General features: G+C 42.0%; 1 protein-coding gene across 1 annotated transcript; it reads right to left on the bottom strand.

Annotated features, from left to right (window-relative positions):
• Positions 1-3,102: 3,102 nt before the first annotated feature.
• LOC148121605 (oogenesin-3-like) lies at positions 3,103-18,181 on the bottom strand. The gene is made up of 4 exons (XM_087906666.1): positions 18,086-18,181; positions 7,057-7,364; positions 6,113-6,664; positions 3,103-5,426 (listed from the first exon to the last, which is right to left on the bottom strand). The coding sequence occupies exons 2-4, from the start codon at positions 7,335-7,337 to the stop codon at positions 4,904-4,906; spliced, it is 1,356 nt and encodes a 451-aa protein (XP_087762792.1). The 5' UTR covers positions 7,338-7,364; positions 18,086-18,181; the 3' UTR covers positions 3,103-4,903.
• Between the last annotated feature and the right edge of the window lie 4,057 nt (positions 18,182-22,238).

Below are 22,238 nucleotides of genomic sequence, written 5' to 3'. Positions count from 1 at the left end.
GCTACCTGGCTCAGCGTCAATGATCTCCACCAGAACCAGAGTGGGACAGAACCATCTACCTAGGACAGAGAGTGAACAAGCTGCACTGGGAGCAGAAGCAAGGAGCAAATTCAGTTCCTCAAGTCAACACAGTCCCTGGAAATTGGCTGATCAGGATTGAGGCAGTGACCAAATCCAGAGTCAGTGATCTCCACCAGAACAGGTTCAACTCCAAGCCAGGGACTTCTGCAGGAGGGGATCAAGACCAGGGTTTACAGAAACAGGGCAAAGCCGGCAACCTAGAACAAAGTAGACCTGAGACAGTAAACTGCAAGGGAGCAGAGCAAGGCACAGGAGTGCTGAGCTATCTGCGGTAACACCAAATGACCAACGGGGTAATTAGAACTGTGACACTGACTGTACCACGAGGAACAACCATCTGAGCTTTGGATTCACTGGCACCTAGAAGATTATTCAACAGAATCTCAGACAGCCCCAACCACATCTATTGGAGGCAAAGATGAATAGAAAAGGTAAGGTCACACACTATACCACAAAGGGCAACACAAAACCAGTAAAACTTAAAGACTCTACAACAGCAAGACCTGAAAAAGCAAATATAGGTGAAGCAGAAGAAAATGACCTATAAAACAACTTCAAGAGAATGTTTGAAATTCCTAAAGATGAAATGAGAAATTCCCTTAAAGAAACGGAGGAAAACACAAACAAAAAATTGGAAGAGATCAGCAAATCATTTAAAGAGAACTAAGAAAAAGAAATCAAACATATAAAAGAAACCATTCAGGACTTGAAAACTGAAATAGAAACAATAAAGAAAACACAAGCCGAAGGAATTATAGAAACAGAAATAATGAGAAAAAGATCAGAAACCACAAACGCAAGCATGAACAACAGAATACAAGAAGTGGAAGAGAGAATCTCAAGCGCTGAAGAAAGAATAGAGGAAATAGACTCAGCAGTTAAAGAAAACATTAAATCTAACAAAAGCTTAACCCAAAATATCCAAGAAATATGGGACACCATTAAAAGTCCAAATCTTAGACTAATACATATAGAAGAAGGAGAAGTTCAACTCAAAGGCACAGAAAATTTATTTAACAAAATCATAGAAGAAAACTTTCCCTACCTAAAGAAAGATATGCCTATAAAGATACAAGAAGCTTACAGAACACCAAATAGACTGGATCCAAAAAAAAGTCCTCTCATCGCATAATAATCAAAACACTAAATATACAGAGTAAGGAAAGAATATTAAGAGCTGCAAAGAAAAAAGGCCAGTAACATATAAAGGTAGACCTATCAGAATTACACCTGACTTGTCAGTGGAGATAATGAAATCCAGAAGGTCATGGTCAAGCATTATGCAGATATTAAGAGACCATGGATGCCAGCCCAGATTACTATACCCAGCAAAACAGTTGATCATCATAGACAAAACAAGAAATGCCATGACAAATCTAGATTTCACCAATACCTAGCCACAAACCCAGCCCTACACAAAATACTAGAAGGAAAACTCCAACACAAGGAAGATGGTTATACCAACTAAAACACAGACAATTGATGATCTCATTACAGCAAATCGCGAAGAAGAAAAATATGCAAAAACTAACATCACCAACAATGAATACTAAATTAACAGGAAATAGCAACAACTGATCATTAATATTCCTTAATGTAAATGGACTCAGCTCACCTATAAAAAGGTACAGGCTAACAGAATGGATTAAAAAAAACAGAATCCATCCCTGTTCTGCATGCAAGAAAACTCATACATCTCAACCTCAAAGACAGACATTGTCTCAGAGTAAAAGATTGGAAAAAACTATACCAATCAAATGGACCTAAGAAACAAATGGGTGTAGCTATCCTAATATCTAACAAAATAGACTTCAAGCTAAAGTCAGTCAAAAGAGACAAAGAAGGTCATTTCATATTAGTCACAGGAAAAATCCATCAAGAGGAAATTTCAATACTGAACATCTATGCCCCAAATACAAGGGCACTTTCATATGTCAAAGAAACACTTTGAAAACTTAAAACTTACATTAAATCACACACTAATAGTTGGAGTCTTCAACACTCTCCTCTCACCACTGGACAGGTCAATCAGAAAGAAAATGAACAGAGAAACAAGAGAACTAACAGCTAAGCATATTTAGCTACCAACTGCCAGAGAATTAGCAGTTGTGTGAAAAGCTGAAGTGGTTGAAGTCCAGTCCACTGATGGAAGCAGAATTGAAGCATCCTTCTGAGTGTCTGAGCACCAGTCAACTCAAGCACCTGTTTCACATCCACATCCTCAGGGAGGGATTCAGTCCCAACCTTCCCAGAGCTCTCCCAGATAATGTGCTGGGCAGTCTACAGACCCTGGTCATAGAGAGCTGTAGCACCATTGAGTCCCAGTTCTAAGCCATTCTACCTGCCCTGGACATCTGCTTCCAGCTTATAGTTCACAGTTAGAATAGAAACTAGTTAGCTTTGTGCTTTATGGAGTAGCTGCTGTACCACCACACTGCCAGACTAAGAAATCTCGGATAAGGATGGTACCACAAGCCACAGAAGAGAATTAATGATGGTTGCCACTATTTTCTAGACCCTGAGTGATTTCTCCAGGTGTGTTCTAAGTTGAGACAGGAATTGAGGGACCTAAAGTCATGAGGTTGATTTCTCAAGTAATTTCACTGAGACTATATTCTTGGAGTAGTTCACTCTGGGGCACGGTGGCCTTTGTAAAGGAGCTCTGTAGGTAATGTTGGCTGGGGCATTCACATAAACATTTGCAGGGTAGGTAAAAGAAATGTTTTGAATTCTTGTTTTAAACAAGTTTTATGACATTTGATAAAGGAGTCATGTAATATGTCTTGCAGAGTGAAAACTGTCCTTTACTGTGACTCCCTCGTTATTAGGTCATTAAGATGATTATGCGAGTAAAGTCACTTACTCTGCATACATGGAGACTTTGGTTCAAGTCCCAGGAACCATGTTAAGTTACAAGCTGAGAACCAAATCCACAAATTTGTACACCGCAATGAGTGCCTATCCCCATCACACACACTAATAAATAAAATTTTTAAAATAAAGAATTTTCTGGGTCATACGGGGACTAATTTTCCCAGTCTCATCTGCTGAACGGAGTCAGATGGGACATCCTGAAGGAGACGAGTGATTTACCAGATCTGGGCCAGATGGCAACCTGCAACCTAGCTTCCATGGAGCAGAACATCTCATCTGAGTGCACATGTGATCTGTTGGAAGCCTCTGACCTGGGTTTGTAGGGAGCTATGAGGTCAGACACTAGTTAAATCTGCTTTGAAAACCACATTTACTCAGGTTGTGGTAAATTGTCACGTAAGCGTACTTTAATTAACACACTATTTTGACTATTTAGATTAGTAGTAATTTATCAGATACAAAAGAAGTCTGTTAACCTCAGAAAATGAACAAAGTAATGATTCTTCCATGTATACCTCGTTGAATCACTGTGTATATTGGGCATCTTTATAGACAGACCATCATGTAGAATTCCCTACTGTGACAAAGACGGGGTCCTCCATAGATCCATCACCCACATTCTCTAACACCTTCTGAGCGCAGGTATACCTGGGGGAGAATTACATACAGCAAGAAGAAGGTACGAGCTGCATCTTAACTGAGTGTCTAATGACGACCCTCTGCCTTTGATTTTGGAAGTAATCCACTGTCCATAGCAACACAGGGAGACACTGTCTTAAAAAGACAAATAAAACAACAGAATGGGATCCCCAAGTTGTGTGAACATTCAGGACAAACTTGCTTCTTGAGCTCCTGCCAACCATAGAATGATTCATTCTCATACACATCTTTGGTTTGAGCATTAAATACACCAAAAATAATTGAAAATGGTGTTGGCCTCTATTTGAAATGTAAATAGAAAAACAGATTTGAAGAGCTTCCCCATGAGTAGTGGATTTAAAATTATAATTACTCTAAAAGCATGTCCTCAGTGTTGTAAGGAAAAACCACTTAAAGCTTATTTTGATCCCAGCACATCTGCATCCACAGATAGCAAAAACTCACCAGGTCCTTAAGAAACTTCACTCTGAGTTTTCTAGATGGAATGTAGGCATTGATTTTTATCTCCAATGAGGAGACACCTCTGCATGATTAAGATTCTTGGCATTCCTTTGGTTTTTGAGACAGGGTTTCTCAGTGTAACTGTCCCAACAGTCCTGGAACTCTGTAGACCAAGCTGGCCCTGAACTCAGAGACCTTCCTGCTTCTGCCAAGGCCTGTGCCACAACTGACCATCTAAATTCCTGACATTACTAATGCTCTGTGAACACAAAACATCTTTTCTGCATCCCCAACACTCAATTATGAAACAAACCAGACAGTACTCCTCCAGGATCCCACTGCACTTTAGGAGTCACCAGAGCAACATTTAGAATTGTATAATTGTCTCTCTGATGTCAAATCATTTAGAAATGCACAGTTGTCTCTTATTCTACCAGTCTCCTGTTCCCTCATCCAATTGTTCTCCATGTCAGCCACAGTCCCTTCATCTGAACCATGAACCATTTGCACACCATTGCCAGTCCAATATATTGACCATTATGAGCAACATGCTTGAGATCCTCTAGATGAGACACCTGTGCATAAGTTTCCATGACATGTACTGTTTTAACACTGACCTTATTAGGGTGATGGGGAAAGAAATGGGTATTGAAATACTGGGGAAAAGCAGGCTCTGTGCTGATGGAGACACACTAGCAAGCCCACAAACTCAGCACATTTATTCTATACAATCAAGGATGTACACAGTAAACATACCCTCCCTACACTAGGGCTTCCATTCCCATTACCAGAAGCCACTTTATCCTGCTCATAGAAAAAAGTAATGTCTGGCCTCCAGGTCATAGGATCAGGGTTGAAAACAGACACAGTGGGTTCTTGTAGCAAAGAAAACATTTGTTGGTGGCCTTTTGGCCCTGAGTATATCTAGCACCTCAGGACAAAGTTGCTTGAATCTATCTCTAAGGTTTGTCACGAAGCCACGGCATTCCAGGGGGGCAGGATACATCTCATGGGTCAGCTTGCTCAACTTGGCTGTGTGATGTAGAAGGTTCTTCAAGGCCAGCAGAGAGATATAATTGTGATAAAAATTGACCCTGGTGAGCTGGAAGCATTGGCTTAGGGCAGGCCCAATGGCATCGAAATGGCGGTCCCTCATGCCACACTCCTCCAATTCCAGGATTTGCAGGGTACTTGTGGTTCTCTCAAAGAGAACCGCAAGAGGCTTAAGGCATAAATGAGACAGCTCTACACCACTCAATTTCAGATGTCTGAGCTCACAGATGTACAGGCTCTGGCTCAGGTAACCCAAGTCTGACTGTGAGAACCAGCAGCCAGTGATGGACAGGGTCTCCAAGGGGGTCTTCAGTCTCCTAGGGAAAGATCAAGGGATTAGTTATGCCAAATGGTATTGAAGAGGACTGATAGAATTGAAAGCAAGGTAGATGAGGCTTTCCCCAATGACAGGGGAGTTCAGACAATCACATTCTGTTTTGGGGGCGTGCTGCCCTCAGGCTAAAGCTTGCCATAAACCTAGCAAGCATGCTCCACTAGCTCTCTTTTTTCCGCCTGGCTCCTGCATCCAGACAGATTGTTTGGATTCTGGTGTAAGCTGTTGTAAGTCTTACTTCTGTTTATTAAAGCTGTATATTTTGTATCAAGATAGTCTGGGGATTTTCATTACCAGTTGCCCTGCGGCTACACCCCAAATTTAGTCTGTCCATGACAGATTAAGCTTCAGACCAGCAGTGTCCCTAAGGGTCCCCTGACATGTTATCTTTCCCACCACAGCCAGGTCCCATTCCTCTAACTTCAAACCTAGTATCATATATTTAGCATGTAGTCAATCATTTTGGACTTAACAACCTTTCACACATAAGCAATTGCATGTGTGCTGGGGCCTGTTCACAGCTGTCTGAGCAGAGAGCTCATTTGTTGGGTTATTCTACATCTCTCCCACTGCTATATTCACAGTGGTCAGGCCATCAAGAACATACTAACCTGTAAAGAAAAGGATTTGTTTCCTATTCTTTGGAGAACCCTCTCCATCCTTCCTTACCTGGGCCACTCCTCAAGGCAGCCTTCTAAGAAGTAGCAATAACTTATGGAGAGATTCTGGAGACAGGGGAGTTTGGTGAACTGAGAAAGCAACAGGTTTATCAATTTCTGTTCTGCAGAAGCAGCCAACCTGAAGGGCTTCTGAATTCTTTCCAACACAAGTGTGTGGAGATTTCTCATCTGCCGCAGGTAAGGAAAAAGGTGTGCCATGAATTCAAGCTGCCACGAATTCAGCTGCAGCTCCTGGATACAGTCTGCATCTACCATTTTGAAGATCCGTTCGGCAGTGAAGACAGGTGAATTCAAACTCTTCAGCTTTTGGCAGCATAGATGAATGGAATCGCTTCGCTGCTGGGCCCACTGCAACAAGTATGTATGCCATTCACTGAAACTGGCCTTCTCGACCTCAAGATCAGTTACTACCACAAATCGCTTCTTCACCCCAGATTGAGGGCAGATCTTCACTGACCGCATTACAGCTCTAAAGCTCTGGAAGTCTTGGCACACATTCGTCAAATCTAGCACTCTGAGTTTCCGTGTCCTCTTTGTAAAACTGGAAAAAAAAATCCCAGAAGATAAGACAAGTTACATGGTATAGTCTACTTCTGATCCACATCTCATTTTTGCTTTCCCTTCCAAATCTTTGCTTTTTCCCTTTGCCTAGGATCAAGCCCAGGGTCTCAGACTCAGGGAAAATGGGTCTTTGCCAGTGAGGCATCTATAGCCAAGTTTCACTTCCCTCCATTCCATTCCCATCAACCCCTGCCTCATTCCACCTGTGTCTATGGGCCTGACAGGGAAAGGCCTATTCCTCAGTGGCAATGTCTACTCTTGGGTCCTCCACATTTGCCATTGTATAACTAGATGGAGTACTCCCTGTAGCCAGTTGTTCCTTCTCTGCACCTGCAGAGCCTTCCTCATCCAATCTGAGTCCTGCTTGCTTACCTGGGATGAACATTCTCTGTAATCAATGCATCTAGTCCATCAAGCAGAACTTTCAAAGTCTCCAGGTCCCTTATCAGGGTTCCGGCAGGAAGGCATGGGAAAGGCCAGACAGGCATCAAGGCCTTCATGATGTTTGTACGTTTCTCAGTTACGGCATCCTCAAACATTGTTGGAAGCAGCCCCACAGGAATGTCCTCCAGATTAGAAATGAGCAAGGCCTCCTCCATCCACAGCTTCTGTGCTGCCAGCTGTAGGAGTGTGGGTGGGGCCTGGTCACCCATCCCGACTGGTTTTCAGGGATAGTGATCCTGAGGAAGCATGGAAGCAAAGACACCATTTAGAAAACTTAGGAAGTCTTTCTTCTTTCCATGAGAGGAACTTTCTGGGCAAGATCACTGCTACGGTGATTACTGAAAACATTCAAGGGTCTGGCTTGAAGATTTTCAGTCAGGATTCAAAAGGAGAAACCACAATAGCATAGGAAGTAAAGTCTGATGCCTGTAGAAAAAGAATCTTCTCTCACAAGGTCTTTTCATTCATGTGATCTTTATCTTTTTTCTTCCTAAACATTTACAATTTCTTTCCTCTAATTCTGTCTCATTTCTAATTCCAGTTCTCTATTACAATACTCAATTCCAATTCATTCTTGTTCTAATTACTCTACATTCTTTCTTCTTCTACATCTTATCATCTCAATCTATGTCTTCTGCCGTTAGAAATTCCCAAGCATGCATATATATATACATATATATATGTATATATATATACATATATATATATATAGTGAATGGACATATATATCCATTCACTAGCAACTTGTTAGTATTAAAAAAAATACTACAAGGAAAATTCTCAGGGACACAGGCATTCTTTGAAGATTGGTAGCAAAACATATCACCTCATTTGTAGTTAACCATAGCTGTTAACTGTGATGAGGTTCTGGCTGTCTTTTAAAGGGAGAAAACTAAACCATTGAGAGATCTAAGGAAAAAGGCAAAGGTTATGTGCGTTATTTTACAATTCTTAAGTGTGATTAATAATATCTGGACATGTTTAGTCATTTGGGTGCTACTGGCCTCTTTAAAGACTACAAGAGAACAAGGACAGACACTTGCAATACTCTCTAACTCATCATAAATCCTCTGAAGGAAGCCAGGTGATGGTAGCACACACCTTTAATCCCAGCACTCAAGAGCTACAGGCAGGCAGATCTCTGTGAGTTTAGGGCAACCTGGTCTACAAGAGCTAGTTAATGACAGGCTCCTATAGTCAGAGAAACCCTGTCTTGAAAAACCAAAAAGAAAGGAAGAAAGGAAGGAAGGAAGGAACGAAGGAAAGGAGGGAGGAAGAAAGGAGGAAAGGAGGAAAGCAAGGAAAAAAATAAATCCTTTAAAGGTCTGAGATCCTACAAAGCCATAGACCTGCAATTTCATAAGTAAAACCTGTGAACTTCCTTTGAGATCTTTCCAGAAGGATGCATGTCTGACCAACTTGTTCTGTAAGGCTAATGATAGAAAACAGACTTCCAAGTTTTTCACCATAATGTAGAGGATATAGTATGCAGATGTAAGTCACAAAACAATCTCATGCCAGTTTGGAATTATGATTAATAAAAGGGTTATTTATTTAAGGGGGAAACTTACAGATCACTGTCTTAGATAATAGTTCTCTGTGTGGCCAGGAACAGAGTCTAGTAACCGGAAGCAAGAGAGAGATAGTGCAGGGCTACCTGCTTTTTAAAATAAAAGAGACCATGCCCAAGTGGGCTGGTATCTTAAAGGCTATTGGCTGAAGGAGTGGAAGGAGCTCCTGCAGCACCTTCCCCTTTTGTTTAAGTAAAAGAGTTCCATACCCAATACAAAACAATATACACTAGGAACAGATATCAAGTGTAAGATTAGAATTACAATCAGCATAAACAATATTAAGCAAGGAACATATGCTAAATGTTTTAATAAACATTCTATTCTAAGAAGTCTAAGTCTTGTATTGGAAATGGCTTGGCTAGATCATAAGAAGGTAGTAACTATGAATATCTAATCTTCAATCCCATCAAAGACCTGAGAAGGAAGATAATATTACTTGAGCAGGTAGGAAGTACAATCAAGTAGCTTCCAAAGTGAGCAATATATGACAGAGACAATTAGCTACCTGAGCAATCATCCAACAAACTTTAGCTATGGCCTAGCATAATTGACAGACCATTTTCAGAGGCAGGAAATTTTTTCAAAACTGTCTTATCCTGAGAAGGAAGATGTGACCTGCCCCACTGAAAAAGGTACCGAGCCATGTGGCTAACATAGATAAGAATAATGGGTTAATATAATTCATAAGAGTTAATAAGAAGCCTGAGCTAATGGGCTAATAAGTTTATAACTAATGTAGACTTTCTGTGTGATTTTTTTTGTGACTTAATGACTGTGGGAACCAGGCAGAACAAGGACTGGGCAGGACAGAAAACCTCAGTCAACAATAGCAGATAGAAGTCATACTTTTGATCATCTAGAAATGTATGTGTAGCCATAATTTTGAGATATAATCATGAGATTACATGTACAAATTACATGAAAATGCATCCTAATGGGGAGATGTCAGAGCTGTTATTACAAAGTGATATTACAGATGAAAGCAATTCAGAGTTTTAGAGTCAGTGGTGCTGCCAGCTTTGCCAGGCAGGATTCCACCATCTGAGAGTCATTTCTCAGGTGGGTTGACATCCAAATCATCAACTGCCATAAGTTGAAATTTCATCATGGCCACAATAGCTCATGATGAATGTTCCTGACAGGTGATGGTGGAGGCCTCAGTCTTTACATTTTGATCACTGTCTGTTGGTTTTAAAGCCATCCTTCTGTCTGAGGTGTGAAACCTGTCAAAGGCATGTTCTTTCCCAAATACCCTATCCAATTCCAACCATAGTACAGGTGAATCCGTTCACACTGAGAAGCAGTCTACAGGAAGCAAGCAATCAGCCCAGGTGGTTGGTTCTCCATGACCTCAAATAAAGCAAAGGAAACTCCCAATTTCTCATCTTCCAAGTCTCCACTCACCTAGCTGACCCTTCCTGAAACAATTGAGAGCATCTGTGAAAAGGATGTCATTAGTTATTGACTTTGATTGCCAGTTTCAGAGAAGGAGGCAGGAGGGCTGCAGCTTGTACTCTGTGTAATGGACTGTCCTGTCTCTTTAAGAGACAACCACTCCGACTCTCTCCCCATCCACTGAGTTCCTTTCCCTTTTCCATCTCTGTCTCTCCATCTTCTCTGTTCTTCTCCTTCTCCCCCTTCTTCCTTTCCATAAATAAATATCTAAATAAATATCTAAGGTCACTCTTCATGGCATTCCAATCCATGTCTCTGTCTCTCACATGCAGTGTGGCTCCCTGCCTGGGACCATTTGCCTTTGGAGACCGGCAGCATGGTCTCGTGGCATGCCCATCTGTCTGTCTCTCCTTGTGGGCTGCTGCAGTCACTCGGGGAACTGCACCATACCTGCCTGGGACTGACTGCTCTTGGGGACACCTTCCACCACATGGCCCACTGCCACCGCTCAGGGACTTGCAGCATTTGTGCTGCTGTAGCCACTCAGGGATTCACAGCATTTTTCTTTTACCATTATACTCTGTGCTCCAGAGATGAACAGGATAGGAAAGAAACACTCAATAGAAGCAATAAAGCTTCAATATCCTTGGTGTGGTCTGCAAGTGTAAAGCATTGGGAAAAACAGGGCTATGGGATGGAGATGATAATTCTCATGCTACAGTCAAGAAACTCACTAGTTCCATGAAATGGTTGGTTACTTCTAGAGTTTTAGAACATCCTACCTGACATCTCCAGAAACTAATGGAAGACAACAACAACAAAAAATGCATAAAATCTCAAAGAGTAAAATCAAGGTTCAAAATTCTTATTTGAACACTGAGACCTGGGGAGCAGGATGCTTCCTGCAATATTGAGGACACCCTAGTCTCCATAATGGGACCATGAATCAACCAGCAGAGAAAAAGAACTTGTTATCATTGTTTTATTACAGGATGTCAGCCTTGACAGTCCTGGAACTCACTCTGTAGACCAGGTTGACTGTGAATTCACAGAGATTGCTTCTGCCTTCCAAGTGCTGGGATTAAAAAATGTACAGAACCAACCATGCCTGGTTTAAATTGACTTAAGATCAGCACAAGCTGGGTGTGGTAATTCCAGCACTCAAAGAGAATTCCTGTGAGATCAAGACTGCCTAGTCTACAGAGACAGTTCCAGGACAGCCAGGGCTACAGAGAAACCTGTCTTGTGTTGAAAAAAAAAATGAGGAGTAGGAAGAAAAAGAGGCAGAGATTATCACAGTAAAAGTCAAAGCATTTGAATGACTCACACTTACAATTTCCAGCCCCCAAATCTTCCCTGAGTTCAAAGTCACTATGAACAGAATATACAAAGAGACTCTAATAATGACTTTGATATAAACAAAACTCCTTGGCCATTTGTTATCCAGCAGAATCTCTTCCACGTAAGGCAGGGTTAAGTAGGAAATCCTAATCTCAAAAAATCAGCAAACTAAAAGAGAAATAAATGATACCTGGAGGTGAACCCAACTCTAGACTCTTCTGGGTAAGATAGGGTCTCTTGATGGAGCTAAGGGACTTCCCTGATCTAAACACTGATAACAGATCTCCAGTTCCAAAGGGGTAGGCAGTGACTCCCAAGAACTCCAGCCTCCAAGCCTCAGGCCTTCTCTGTCAGCTCTGTCCCTCATACACCTTCCACAGAACCCTCCCCTTTGTAGCCACACCTTCCCAGCCAAAATCTGCAGTCTGAACAACTGAGGCTCTGCCCACTTCTTTTGGGATTTAGATGGTGTCCAGATGGATTGGATCAGATTGACCAATGAAAAGAACTAAAACTACTGCCATGGTTACCTGCTCATCTAATTTGGTTTTTTGTTATGTTTTGAGAAGGATGTCATTATGTAGCTCTGGCTGTCCTGGAGCTCACTATGTGCTGAAGAGTCCAAGAATAAGAAAATAAAAACATAGATCCAAAAATAAGACTATTAAAATAAAGAAATAGAAAGTTATAAATCTAGGAGAATGAGAACAAACCATCAGTAGCTTCCTCAGCAGCTTGAGGATTAACTATTAACAGCGGGTTATTTGGCTTTACAACCCATAACTATTTACAAGGCCAAATAATCTCTCTGCAAACTGAGAGCTAGGCTATGGATATGAACTGAGTCAACTTTTAGGTTATATGTTAGGTTATAGGTTAGGATATATGACCTCTGGGTTATACATTATCCCCGCTATGTGAAACTGGCAGCATCAAAGGGGAGAACATGGGGCTTCAGTAAACACTGCCCATAAGTATCAAGAAAGACAATAGGTTACTGGTTTAACTGAAAAACTGTTAATGGAGATTGTACAGAAACACAATCTGTATCTGAATTTTTCCTTGAGAATGTAAAAATTCCTTTGTTCAGACCTAATGCTTGGTGCCCCTACTATAAGAAGTTGGGTTCAGCCTCTGCCTCAGCCATAAAATCCATCTGTGGCTGTGGTCTCAGCTAGTTGATAAGCTTTTTGTGCCCCGTGGAGATTTTCTATTTTTTTCTGGATTTCAGTTTCTGGAATCAAGTTTGTTTCTGGTTAATTAGACTTTGGTGGTCTGTCTTCATCTTTGCGTGACTTCCCTAGACCCAACATGTATGTACCAGGCAGACTTGAACTCTTTGAGACCCTCCAGTCTCTGGCTTTGGAGTACTGTGATTAAAGGTGTTTATCATCATGTCTGAACAATTGTAAGGCTTTAAAAGCATAGAACTAGCTGGGAATTGGTGGCTCATGCCATTAATCTCCCCAAACTCTTAAGTTCAAGACCAGACTGGTCTACAGAATGAGTTCCAGAACGGTGAGAACTACACTGAGAAAGTGTATCTCAAAAACCCTAAACATGTGTGTGTGTGTGTGTGTGTGTGTGTGCCCGCGCGCACGTGTGTGTGTGTGCGTGTGTGTGTGTGTGTGCGTGTAGAAAAGATAACCCTCCTCCATCATGTGCGCGCGCACGTGTGTGTGTGCGTGCACGTGTGTGTGTTGGGTAATCAAAAGTGGAATCTGAAACATATCAAAGGTATTGTGTGTAGACAGGGAGGGGCTTGTGGTGGAAGGGCAGGAAGGGAAGGGGTTGTGGGGGATGGGTGAGCACAGAGCTACAGTCTTGGCTTCTCAATCGGTGTAAGGTCATTCAGATGGGATCAGCTCAGCACAGAGCCTGGAGGATGTAAAATAAATAATGGGGCCTGACAGTGGTGGGGCAGGCCTTTAATCCCAGCATTCTAGAGGTAGAGACAGGTGGAGCTATGTGAGTTTGAGACCAGCCTATTCTAAAAGAGCTAGTTCCAGGGTAGACTCCAAAGCTGTAGAGAAACTCTGTATCAAAAAACCAAAAATAAAAGTAATAATAAGTAAATCAATAAACAAAATGAATAATGGGAGCCAGGAAAAGGTGTGGGGGACCCATGGAGTACCAGAAGTAACCATGGAGTACCCATGGAGGCCAGAAGAAGGCATTGGATACTCTGGACTAGCGATAGAGAAGGTTGATGACTGGGAACTGAATCTGGATCCTCTGGAAAAAGTTCTCATAGCTACTGAGCCATATCTTAAGCTCCTAAATCCAGATTTTTAAAAAGTAAATATAAATTGGGTTTTGTTTATTACTCTTGTCTGTACCTGCATTTAAATATCTCATGGCACTCCATAAGCATCAGGAGACAACTTGAGGTGAGGTCACGACAATGATACACAAAATGACTTCACCAGCGGAGCCATCTCAAAGATGATTCCAATGTTTTGTGTCTTTGGATGGTCAAATTCAGGTGTGGGGTGTCTAAGTGTGGTCCCGGGTAACTGGGAAGATGAAGGCAAGACTATGGTGGCAGCAGAGCCCACTAGGTACTGACCAGTCTGGCCAGCACCATGAGAACACACCTCAAGACAGGAAGCAAAGGCTGGCATGAGGCTAGGCTGGTACCATGGGTGTACAACATGTACCTGGCCTGAAAACTGATCCTAAACTCTCCTAAAAAGTCAATCACCTCTGTCTCCTGAATCCCTCACATATTTTTCTAGGCTGCTTCCTTCTGATTGGAGGTAATGTTAATCTTATTGGGACTCAAGGAAAATTTAGGATTATGGTCAAGTCCTGACTGGAGTGTTCTATGAGGCTGGATCTTCTCAACAGCAGTCATCTGGGCCATCTGTCCCTAGGAGATATTTCAGGGGGTCTCTCTTGAACAATTCTTATTTTTTTAACCTCTCACTTCATGTGGAAACAAAAGCAAAACTTTTCCAAAGTAACATATCCTTTGAATTAAAAACTTTGAAGTCAAGGCTTTTTAAATATATATATGTATATATATATACATATATATATATATACTTATATATATATATGTATATATATATAGGTTTGATTGATCCAGCAGGCTTCTACTCAAACATCTTTTAGTAGCTGTTCCCCCATTCTCAGCAGTGAAACAATTCAAAGACAAAACAGTAACAAACATTATCCAGATTCTCCGTGTATTTTCCATCTCTACGTGGTTTTTACTTTCTTTTATTTTTATTTTAAATTTTTGGATTGTTAAGATAGATTTTCTGTGTTTCTGTGGCTATCGTGGATCTCACTCTAGACTCGGCTGGCCTTGCACTTAGATCTGCCTGCCTCTGCCTCCCAAGTGCTGGGATTAAAGGTGTGTGCCATTATGCCCAACTACTCTCTTTTGATTTAAAGGACTTTATCCTTTTTCTTACATTTTAGAAAACATTGTAAACCATTTAAAGCCTTTCCCCCTGTCTCAATCTGTCTTCACTGTATTTCTGTCTTATTCTGACCGCATGAGCCTACAATCTGCTAAACAGCATGGCTAGGATTAAAGTTGCCACTTTGGCAGCTGGTTCTGCCCCAATCCGTGGCTTCCTAATAACACTTTAGCTTATTGTGAATGCACTAGTGATAGCCATGTTTTTGTTATAACTCTGTGGAGTTTCAACGTCCATTCTACCACAAAGAATCATGATACCTATGGCTCATTAATGCCATTTAAGTGTTAGGTGACAGAGACTCTTAAAAGAGCTGTGAAGAAGCCAGGCTTGGTGGCATATGCCTTTAATCCCAGTATCTGTTATCTGTTTGTTGTAAATTTTAATTTCTATTTCTATTTTAAACTTATCTCAGTAGGCTTCCACTTGGGAGCAGACACATCTAAGTATCAGTTTCTGACAACAACCTGCTCTGAATGGTGGCGAGTCCTGAACTTGCTGATGCAGACCAGTGCAGCTGATATAAACACTCCCTGTCTCTTCTTCAGAGTCTGGTGAGTGCCCCATTGTCTAAATCTCCCCCCACCTTTGGCTCGCCTTTCAACCTACTTGGGTCTGGATAACAACACCGCAATGTCAGCCCATAATAGGTTAAAAGGCTAAGACAAGGGAGAACTCCCTGGCATGGGAGACAAGACCTCTAGTGCCTGTTGATATACTAAAAAAATAGGTCCAGAGTTGTCAATGGATTTATTAATTTAAATAGTTCCACACCTCCTTAAAACCAGGGGCAATCAGGACCCAAAATTGGGTCCTGTCATTGGTGCTTGTGAAAGGAGAAATGTAGGAGCCAGCCATGATATGCTAAAAATGAACAGATCACCCAAAGGATGTTCTTCACTTCCAATCATTATCACCTGCAAGAGTAGGGCTTAGTCATCCATAAATTTAATAGAGTTCTGAGTCTCAGTATTTAACCCTGAAGCAGTACCTGGTTGCAGAAAGAACCACAAGCTGAGATTACCTGAGCACCACTCAAAAACAGACCATCCAAAGGAAATGCCTGACATTCCAATTGCTGTAGATAGGACCACCTGCCAGCACACACTCACCAGAACAACCCTAGATAAACATCAGTCAATTAGAGGTCCTGAACCTCAGAAACCCCTCACCCACAACTTTACTACTATAAAACCCTATTCTAACTGACCTGGGGGCTTTCCGTTTATTCCAAATCATTGGTCATGTGGAGAGACCGAGTTTGAAAACTTGTATAAAATAAAGGCTCTTTTGCTTTTACGTATGGGACTTGGTCTTGTTGGCTTTTGGGGGACTCTGTGGATTTGGGCATAACAGTGGCATGGCTTTAATCCCAGCACACAGGAGGCAGAGTCAGGTAAATTTCTGTGAGTTCAAAGCAAGCCTGGTCTACAGAGTGAGTTTTAGGACAGCCAAAGATACAGAAAAACCCTGTCACAAAAAAAAAAAAGGAGCTGGAGTTTTTTGCTGCTAGGAAGTGTCTCTAAAAAGCAGCAAACCCAGCCTACCTGAAAAAAAGACAGTTACCAAACATACCAAACAGCTGCACTTGACTCTGTTCTTCACTACAGAACAAGGTGGTCAAAGCTTCTAGCTTCTGCTGCTTCCTGGGGCTAGAAGATGCCCCCCTCACTCAGTTATATCTTCCAGTTTACTAGCTTTTTGTTAATGATGGTTTTCTCATGTGGATGCAGGACAGCGGCAGCAAGGATAGGCACAGCTGGAGAAGAAGCTAAGCCAGGGAAGATGGGAGCTGGGAGCTCTCTGAACCCAGGTGGTGGCTAGGTTTGGGTTTCAATTCCTAGAGCTGGAATTCCAATCCCAACTTTGGCAAGGGTTGGTGGCTAAAAAGCCACAGGCAAATGACTTTTTTGTAAATTCATGTACCAAAAAAATTGGGTGCCAAATGATACATGATTAGTAAAACCTCAGAGAAATTGGGGTTCAACCTGAAGATCCAAATAGAAAAGCCATCAGCCACTGGTTCTTACCTGGACCTCAATCTGAAAACAGTGATCCTGCCTCCAGGAATCTCAGAATGAGATTGGGAGAGCTGTCTCACTCCATTTTATAATCCTCTCTAGGGCTGGGATTAAAAACCTGTACCACTGGTATTAAAGGCATGCACCTCCTGCCTTTTATGGCAACTAGTGATGCTACTGTAATTAAAGGGCTGTGTTACCACGGCTTGGCTGTAAGACTGACCAATGTGGCTATTTAACTTTCACGATCCCCAGGCAAACTTTATTAAATAAAATTGAAATTCCACTACAGAGAAGACTAGAGATGAAAATGATTGTTCACATGCTGGAGGAAGGAAACTCAGGAGAACACAGCTGTTTACACATTTAGAGCACCAGAACAGCTTTCTGAGTTCTTCTGAAGCTAGTAAGACTGCAGGGGGGGGGGCAGAGTTTTTAATTAAATGTCAACTGGACACTGAGTAAATGAAAGCAGGCTGCTTTCCTCAAGTCTGAAGAGAGTATAGGCTCCAGGGGAGGAGCCCCTGCAGCAATCAGCAGATGCAACTAACTTTGTTTCATTTTCTATTTAGATACAAGGTAGTAACCCTGCCATTGTGGAACTGACTGTGAATCCTGGCTTTCACGGAGATCCCTCTAGAGGCCAGGTTAACCTCCAGGTCCACCTCGCTCTGGCTGCTACATGCTGGGCTCAAATAGCATGCCAACACCTCCTGGAAGGGAACTCACTGAGTCAACTCAAACTAAGAGATCAGCCTTCCTCTACCTTCCTCGTGATGAGATTTAAGGCATGCCTGGCTTAAACTGACAAAAAGGAACACAAGCAAGGCATGAGTGCCTCCCCTTTATCTTTCAGACTGAACAACCTTGAATTCAAGGTCACCCTGACAATCTTAGTAGTCTCTTTTTAAATTATTTTATTTTATCTTTTAGTAGTCTCTGAATCAACAGAGAAATCAAATCACCCAGTTAAATTATCATATATAAATAAGAACACACTGACATATTCAGGTTATCCAGTCCAAAGATCTCTGAGGTAAGAGAATCTATGTAAGAACCGACCTTAAAAACAGACCAAAAAACCCCAAAAGTGAAAGCATCAGAATTCCCTGCAAACTACAAGAACACACACAGTATTTGAAGCGCAGACAAGGCTAGATGAGGCTGCATGAGATTATAGAGTTGATGAATTTACCGGAGCTGGACACTGGTGAGAGGCCTCCATTTCAAGGCAGGGAAACATTGTAGCTCCAGGACCTGAGACTCTGTGGGCTTCTCTGGCGGCTTTGACTCTTTAAACCCTTTCCACTGAACCCGCCCCTTTGTAGCCACGCCCTCCCAGACTAAGCCTGTAGTCTGATTCTACAACTGAGTCTAATCTTTTTACTCCATTAAGGATTTAGTTGCTGTACAATCAGATCTAAAACCAGGAAAAACTTAGATAATAACTGTGATTAATTTATTCATTGAAGCCAGTCAGAAGTCGTACAGGTCTTTAATCCCAACCCTTAGGTGGCAGAAGCAGGCAAATCTCTAAATTCAAGGCCAGCCTGGCTCACAGAGTGAGTTCTGGCATAGTCAGGGCTACAAAGAAATCCTTCCTTCCTTCCTTCCTTCCTTCCTTCCTTCCTTCCTTCCTTCCTTCCTTCCTTCCTTCCCTCCTTTCTTCTTTTCTGGAACAGTGTTTCTATGCAGCTTTGGAGCCTGTCCAGGAACTAGCTCTTGTAGACCATGCTGGCTTCAAACTCACAAAGATTTGTCTGCCTCTGCCTCCCAAATGCTGGGATTAAAGGTATGTGGGACCACCGCCCAGCTGAGAATTTGTTCATTGAACAACATTAACAAAGAAATAAATAAATAATTCATCCATTGATCTAGTACAGAAATACTGAATTGTTAACTTTGCATCTATAGATCTAGCATTTGAATTTTTTGAGATGGGATTTTACCATGAACCAAAGGTTAGTTGGCACTCATCATTTTGCCCAATGTGCCTTTCAACTCTCAACAATAGTCCTGCCTCATCCTCCCTTGTGTGAAGGTGTGAGAATGGCCACACCTGTCTGAGGTTTCTTTTTACTTGAACTGGTTCTGAGTTCTGAGGCAAGGCTAGCCTTGAACTGAGAGACACACATGCCTCTACCTCAACAGTGCAGAAACGAAATTCTTGTGCCACCTTGCCTGGCTGTAGGTCTTTATTTCTTTCTTTTATTCCCAATATTTTAATATTTTATCGAACATCTATTCTTCTCTTTTTAGGTTATTTTTTGAAAATATTTTTTTTCATTTTACATTTTTATCACAGGTCTCATTTCCACCACTGTTCTCATCCCCTCTCCCTTCCCCTCCTGCCCCTTTACCGTCCACTTCCTATGGGTGAGGGCTTCCATGAGAATTCATAAAGTTCAGCACAGCAAGTTGAGGCAGGACCAAGACCCTCCCAGCTGCATCAAGGTTAAGAGTGGCATCCCAACATACGGAAAGGGCTCCAACAAGCTAACTCAGGCACCAGGGCTCAATCCTGGTCTCACTGTCAGGGGCCCCTCAGATAGTTCAAGCTTCACTACTGTATCCCACAAAGGGAAGGCCTAGTTCAGTCCCATGGAGGCTCCACACCTGTTGGCCTAGAGTTCACGAGTTTCCACAAGTTTGGTTCAGCTGTCTCTATAGATTTCTGTGTTGAGTTTGTTTGTTTTGTTTTGTGTTTTGAACAGGGTTTATCTGTCTAGCCTATCCGGGAACTCACTCTATAGGCCAGGATAACATTGATCTCACAATGATCTTCCTGCCTCTGCCTCCTAAGTGCTGGAATTAAATGCAGAAGCCACCACTGACTGGCATCTCCATCATTATCTTGACCATACTTGCCCATATATTCCCTTCTCCATCTCTGATTGAATTTTTGGAGCTTGGCCTGGTGCTTGGTTATAGATCTCTGCATCTGGTTCCATCAGTTACTGGATGAAGGCTCTATGATGCTAATTAGGGTGTTTACCAACCTCAATACTAGGGAAGACCAGTTCAGACACCCTGTCCACTGTTGCTAGGAGTCTTAGCAGAGTTCATGTTTATAAGCAGCCATCATCAAGCTTCTTAGTGGTAGCATGGACCCAGAAACTCCACAGGGTTGTGGTAATAAATATGGCTTCTGTCTGTACTTCTGCCATGAAGTCAGACTCCCAGGAAACTAAGGAATGGGGTGGAGCCAGCTGCTATAGCTTCAGCTTTAACCCCAGCCATATCTTTTAGCAGATTAAAAACTAATGTGGTCAGAAAAAGATGGATATGTACAGTAAAGGCAGATTTGGACAAAAAAAAACCCTCCTAAATGGTGTACAGTGTGTTAAAAAATATATTTATGCTTGGGAGAGTAAAAAAGGATAAAGTCCTTTTTATTTATTTTTTCATTAAAAATTTCCACCTCTTCCCTGCCTCCCTTTTCCCTCCCCCTTCCCACCTCCCCTTCCCCACCTCCCCCTCCCTCTCTAGTCTTAAGAGCAATCAGGGTTCCCTACCCCATGGGAAGTCCAAGGTCCTCCCCCATCGATACAGGACTTTAAAGGTGAACATCCAAACAAACCAGGCTCCCACAAAGTTAGTCCATGCAGTAGAATTAAATCTCAATGCCATTGTTCTTGGCTTCTCAGTCATCCTTCATTGCCAGCCACGTTCAGAGTGTCCATTTTGATCACATGCTCCATCACTCCCAGTCCAGCTGGCCTTGGTAAGCTCCTATTAGATCAGTCCCACCGTCTCAGTGGGTGGACACACACCTTGTGATCCTGACTTCCTTGCTCACATTCTCCCTCCTTCTGCTCCTCATTTGGACCTAGGGAGCTAAGTCCAGTGCTCCAATGAGGGACTCTGTCTCTATTTCCATTCATCACCAGATGAAGGTTCTATGGTGATATATTCATCAGTATGGTTATGGGACCAGGCCACTTCATGCACCCTCTCCTCTGCTGCCCAGGGAACAATCTGGGGATCTCTCCTTGGACCTGGGACCCCCCCTAGAATCAAGTCTCTTACAAACCCTAAAATGGCTCCCTTAGTTGAGATATTTATTTCCCTATTCCTACAAGACATGGGCACAGGAGACCACTTCCTAGGTAGAACCCCAGTAGCACAGACAATAAGAGAAACAGTGAATAAATCAGACCTCCTGAAACTGAGAAGCTTCTGTAAAGCAAAGGACACTGTCACTAAGACAAAAAGGCTACCTTCTGACTGGGAGAGGATCTTCACCAACCCCTCAACAGACAAAGGTTTGATCTCCAAAATATACAAAGAACTCAAGAAACAAGACACTAAAATTGTACTTAAACCAATTAAAAAATGGGGTACTGAACTGAACAGAGAATTCACAACAGAAGAACTTCGAATGGCCAAAAGACACTTAAGGTCATGCTCAACCTCCTTAGCAATCAGGGAAATGCAAATCAAATAGATCTTTCACTTCCTTGGATAGAGTTACCCCAAGATTCTTTTATGCTGTTTGTGACTATTGTGAAAGGTGATGTTTCTCAGATTTCCCTCTCTGCTTCTTTGTTCTTTGTGTATAGGAGGGTTATGTTTATTTTTAACTTTTATTTTTATTTATTTATTTGTTTTTGGTGTTTCAAGGCAAGATTTCTCTATAGCTTGGGGACTGTCATAGAACTAGCTCTTGTAGACCAGGCTGGCCTCAAACCTACAGAGATCCACTGGCCTCTACCTCCCAAGAACTGAGATTAAAAGTGTGTACCACCACTCCTGGCCCATGTTTATTTTTAAATGTACAAAAAGATCTGAGGAGAACACTAGTCCTGTTTGCCTCCTCTCAAATACTAAATAAGTCATATCACCACCCGCAGCAAAACACTTGTCGTAAGTTTGTCCTCTTTCTCTGTAGTCCATTTCCACTAAAAGAGGCTCTCCAGCCCACACTCAGCAGAACACTCTCACACTGTTAAAATGAAAACAAAGTAGAATACTAGGAAAATGGTACAAGAAGAATTTACACATAAAGATAGCATCACTTCCCAGTTTCTCTTTGCTTCAAATACACTAAACAAGACTTCTTTATAGGCGCTACTGGATTACATAATGAGTAAAATAATGCAGGAAATCAGAGAAAAACCAGAAGAAATGGGTCAAAACACAGTATTGGTCTGCTTGAACTGGGGATCATGAAGGGAGATCATGTTTAGAAATCTAATACTCAGCTTCTTATTAATAATGATTGGCTGGGAAGAAGAGTGATAGGTCTTGTGTAGTATTAGTAAAGAGGCATACAGGTCTGGTTTTCTCTCTGATCTTTTGAATACACAAAACTCAACATTCAGTATGGAAATGAACTGTGGTTCTAT

Source organism: Myodes glareolus, chromosome 6, assembly GCF_982192425.1.
Source record: "Myodes glareolus chromosome 6, mMyoGla1.1, whole genome shotgun sequence".
NCBI lineage: Eukaryota > Metazoa > Chordata > Mammalia > Rodentia > Cricetidae > Myodes > Myodes glareolus.
The sequence above is the reverse complement of the archived record's forward strand: the minus strand, read 5'-3'. Positions and strand labels throughout refer to the sequence as shown.

Coding starts and splice junctions, on each gene's coding strand:
- LOC148121605 (XM_087906666.1), bottom strand. CDS start 7,337: ATGGGTGACCAGGCCCCACCCACACTCCTACAGCTGGCAGCACAGAAG. Junction 6,665..7,056: donor ACAGAGAATGTTCATCCCAG/GTAAGCAAGCAG, acceptor TTTTTTTTCCAG/TTTTACAAAGAGGACACGGA. Junction 5,427..6,112: donor TGCCTTGAGGAGTGGCCCAG/GTAAGGAAGGAT, acceptor ATCTTTCCCTAG/GAGACTGAAGACCCCCTTGG.